The following is a 4,942-nucleotide window of genomic DNA, read 5'->3' on the forward strand; positions in this document are numbered from 1 at the left end:
TCAGGGACAGGATCCTATGTTTCCTTGGCTGATGCTGCGAAATTATTAGCAGCGGGATCCGATTTCATTAAGCAAAGTCGTCTATTTGATTTTATTTGGAAAGCATCAAGGCTGTTGAAATTGGGCACCGTCCGCCTGCGCCTGCGTCGGTGCCTCCCCCTGTTGCGCCCTGCACCACACCCACCGCGGACCAAGCAGACGTGACTTTCAGAAGTAGTACTCCCACCAGACCATCGGTCGAGAGGGAAGGAGGGTTTGGGTGGGGGGGCGGCAGGGCAGATCTTGCGACTTGCGGCTACCACGCGCCCGTCGAGGACGACGGAATGGGGTTCGATTTTCTTGTTCCACCATGCTCCGGTGACAATGGAATAGGATTTTGCTCTGCCCATTGCGCCGCTTGTGCCTCTTTTTCTAAAGAAAATCTTTACTGCCAACGTAATTACTACAGCAGAAAAAAAATCCAAACGGGAATAGCATATTCAATCAACGATTTGAAACAGGAATGGCAAAATCGCATCAGAAACAAACAAATTTAACTTGTAGGGTTTGCTGTGCCCAATGCGCCACCCATCTACTTCCTCCGTTCCGAATTACTTGTTGCACGTATGGATGTATCTAGATGTAATTTAGTTCTAGATACATCCATTTTAGCGACGAGTAATTTAGAATGGAGGGAGTATATATTCAATCCACGACGCTCCACCCATCTATCTTAACACAATGGAATAGGGTTTGCTGTGCCCAATGCGCCGCTTGTGCCTCTCTTTTCTAATAAAGGGATAACAACAAATAACATCAACGAAACAGAAAATCGGTAGTGCCGTCAACTTTTTTGAAGTAATAAAAAAATAAAAGAGAGACTCTTGTTATGAGGAGCCTCTACCAATTACGCTGGGAAAGAAATACAAACGGGAACAAGAGATTCAGGCAACGATTTCAACATGAGTGGAAAGGCAAAATCACATCAGAAACCAAACGAATTTAACTTGCAAATTCTTCAATCCGTTCATTCAATCAATCAAACATTGTCTCCCATCTTTCATTTCCCTCTCTCGATTCGGAAGTAAAACAGAAGTACAATAAAAGAAGATAACACCTCTCCTCTCTCTTCAATGGCACGATAAATCCGGACGAGCTCAGAAGCAACCGGCCTAGACGACGGTGTAGAGAATAATCTCCGTGGCGTCGATGGCGGCCCGCTGCTGCCTCTTCATCATGGCCATGGCCACGGCGCCTTCTCCGGGCACCATCCCGCCGCCGTCGACGGCGCCGGGGGCGGCCGAGGAGGAAGCGGGAGGGTGGTAGTACATCCGGGCCGTCTGAGGGCAGTGGGAGTGGAACCGCGCGGCGATGCGCACCCCCATATCCAGCAGCTCCACGTACTTCCCCATGGATCTCGCGCGAATCTGACGACCTCCTTCCTCTCTCTGCTCGACGAAGATTGATGACCGGGGCGGAGAAAGCAGCCGAGAACTGGAAAGAACGGAGGGCTTGGTAGCGCTAAGCTCTCTTTTCGTGGAACGGGGAGGCCCAGGAACTGGGGGCGGCCATGGGAGGGGTGGAGGAGAGCAGGGGAGAGGAGCTCATGCTTGGGGAAGCTATGGAGGAAGGGGAGGGCGTTTTATAGGAGGAAATAAACGGGGGAGATTTTAATTATTTCCTTGACCTGGCTGTCCGTATTAAATGATTTTATAGGAGGAGTATTATTTTTAGGTACGAAAATGCTTCACACACGACAGTGTTTGGACGATAACTGCACGATCGAGGGATCCAGCGGCCGCTGCTGGGCTGTGCTCGACATTCTTCGGCTGGATTTAACCGTCGTGCACAAGTCGTCCAAACTTTATCGTCCCCATAGTACTGCTCTTTTAGGTATTTGCCGTGTTTCCGCCTCGTGGGCTGGGCCTGGGTTGGCGTCCGTTAGGTTTCCGTGCTCAACACAGCACAGACGCGTCGGCGGTTCGCTTCGTAGAGCCTTTTGTTGCCTTCTCGCGTTCATTTCCTTGGATGGTTTTTTCACATGCTTGAAATCGAAACGATGCTTCCGCGAGCCATCCTAGTAGCGACGCGGCTATCGGGACCACGCCACAAAAATTGCCCGCCCCCTACCCCCGATTTTCAAGTGCGGGTGATGCTCTGCGTCGGTCAACCGGTCGAGCTGCAGATCGGTCACCCTGTGGGCCATCGGATCGCTCCTTTTTTTAGAATGAAATAATGGAGAATACTAACTATTTTCTTCGCCTGGCTGGCTGTATTAACTGACTAATTATTACTTTTAGGCATTTGTCTTGTTTTTGTGGGTTGGCAGTTTTTTTTGTTGCCATGGCAGCATTACATAGATAAATAGACAAGTCTTGCCACATTTTCTTTAATACTGTACAGACGCAAGCGCTCATACATATGTGCATACACAAACCCCTATGAACTCACACATGCACACCCTACCCTATAAGCACCTTCGAGAGACTGAGCCGGTATATCATCTTGAGATTTACGATGTCAGCGTAGGTGCCTCGTCGTCGACGGGAACGTCTCCTCCCACTGAAAGCGCATCGCCGAAAGTTCTGAAATAAATCCAGAAATAATACGAGCACCAAGACTTGACCCCTGACGGACTGGGGATATCATTGTCCCTCTAACCATCCAACCATAGGTTGGTTCGCCTTGGCACATTATTTTTATATGGTATAGTGGTGGCACAAAAATGGATAATTATTTTCATTGAAATGGTTCCATGACAAAAGATTCACATTGTTTTCATGGGCATGAAAAAGAGTTTAAGGCCGACCCCACTTCTATCATGGTCACATTTTTTCAACAACTTCTATATTTTGATATATGTTTTTAGTTCCCCACTTTCTTTTTATTTTATTTGTTTTTTATCTAAGTAGAGAGCGAAAGATAACATAGATCATATAATAAACAAAGTCTAACTCTCCTCCTGCGCATCGGCAATGCATACAAAAAAATCATTAACATAGATGGAAGACATGCATAGTAAAAATAGTTTCTTGCAATTTTAGTTTGGTGGAGACATACAAAGGGCCTTATTTATTCCTCTCTCGTTGCAAGAAGTGGCAGAAAACTTACAATAAAACGATAAACAAATATAATGTTGTATGTGAATATCATTCTATTATAGACCAATATTTTGATAAGCATCACAATCACTCAACTAGTCTATACACCCTAACATGACAACCCTCAAAATAGAAATACACAATGTGGAGATCATGACACCTTTAACAATAGACATTTTACAACCCGGTGTTATACATGTTGCGAAACAGTCAAAAAAATACACAATGTTTTCTGCCACTTCTTGCAATAATTATGAGAGAGGAAGAAATAAGGGCATTTTCAACGCCGGCCCTTAAACCGCCAGCATCCGTCCAGATCGTGTTGTCTGGACCGCGGAAGCCATCCAACGTGGTTCTGTATCGGTTCGCGACATGGTCCGGACGTACTTTCTCCCCCCAAACCTGAGACAAATGTGGGGGGCTTTCCGAGAGTCCGAACTACTGTCATGCCCGCTTTTGACCGCCCTGGCCCACCAAACCCACCTCCTCCATCGGCCCTGCGCGTTCCCGTCTGGCGCAAGTTGCCCGCATTCATGTCGTTGTAGAGCGTGCCGCTCCACATTGAAGACGGCTCAGGACGGACACGACATCTCACTGCCTCAGCCATTGAAGTGGTGCGCCGACCGAGGGCACCGCCAGTGACGCGACTTTAGTGTCCATGCCTGTTCAGTGTGAGAGACGTGTTACTGAACGGGACAGATATCTACCACACCCATTGAATGCCTGATATGCCGCTATTAGGCAGGCTCGCCGGCCGAGAAACCCACTTTGGCGCCGTGCATTGACGCACCCGGACGCTTGGCCTCATCGGAATCCGCTATTTAAAGGCGGCCACACCCGGCTAACTCCGTGCCAGAATACAAGCCCGCTTCCCATCCTCCTCCCTTGCACTACATCCGCCATGACTGCAGGCAGCGAAGCTCTATGGAAGAGCCTTTCCACTAAGATGAAGCACGCGGTGGCCGCCCTGCAGAGCCGCCGTGTCAGGTGGATCGAGCCCAGCTTACCGAGGTCTCCGACGACGAGGACGGCACCACGATGGAGACGGGCTCCGACGACACCGCCCCGGCTCCAGCGCCTCCTATGCACGCCGACTTCAACATGGAGCAGGCGTAGGCGCACTACAACGCCGCCATGTCAGAGGTGCGGCCTGCGCCGGCACCTTTGTCGGAGGGACAACGGTACAATCTGTTCCTCCTAGAGCAGCACCAGTTGGCGAAGGGTCGAATCTACGATGAGCGAGGAGGCTGTAGCGGCCATGGCCGGGGCGAACCAACTTTGTCGTGGAGTAGCATGTCGTCTACGATGCCGTCCGCCCTCAAGCCGCCGCTCTCCAAGAAGCGGCCGCTACCGAGGCGCAGCTCTAGTCGATCCGCCGATGAACTATTTGGCGGCCCAGTGGGACGACGACAGCGCGAACAACACCTCCATCGTGGACCTCACGTCCACCGGCGACAGACAAGGCGCCAGACTCCTCCGAGGATGAGTAGGGCACGGAAGGCAGCACGGCCTTGTGTCCCATATGGGTCAGTCTGTCTCCCATGTTATACTCTTCCTCGCCGGAGACCGCTGATTCACTTCATCGGTCTTATCGCCGGTGCTCATGAAGACGGCGGATGGATGGAGGACGACACAGGTTTGGACGCCGGGCGCCGCCGCCGCAGGATGGGTTTAGGGTCGGGTCAGTTTTTTTCTAAATGTTCAAAATCTAATGAAAATCCGCCTTGTTTGCATGAATGTCGTCCGGCTTGTATGAAATCTGCCCACGTTTGCATGAATTACATCCGGTTTGTTAAAAAGGTGTTTGCAACGTATGCAACCAACATTGGATGGCGGCCTCCCGCATTGGTGTCCGTGGACTG

At 50.2% G+C, this 4,942-nt stretch overlaps 1 protein-coding gene across 1 annotated transcript; it reads right to left on the reverse strand.

The window, feature by feature from the left end:
* Positions 1-978: 978 nt before the first annotated feature.
* Positions 979-1,604, reverse strand: LOC119291230. Its single transcript, XM_037569952.1, has one exon. It carries the CDS (start codon positions 1,389-1,391, stop codon positions 1,152-1,154), a length of 240 nt encoding a protein of 79 aa, XP_037425849.1. The 5' UTR covers positions 1,392-1,604; the 3' UTR covers positions 979-1,151.
* Between the last annotated feature and the right edge of the window lie 3,338 nt (positions 1,605-4,942).

The sequence above is a fragment of the Triticum dicoccoides genome, chromosome 4B (assembly GCF_002162155.2).
Source record: "Triticum dicoccoides isolate Atlit2015 ecotype Zavitan chromosome 4B, WEW_v2.0, whole genome shotgun sequence".
NCBI classification, from domain to species: Eukaryota; Viridiplantae; Streptophyta; class Magnoliopsida; order Poales; family Poaceae; genus Triticum; species Triticum dicoccoides.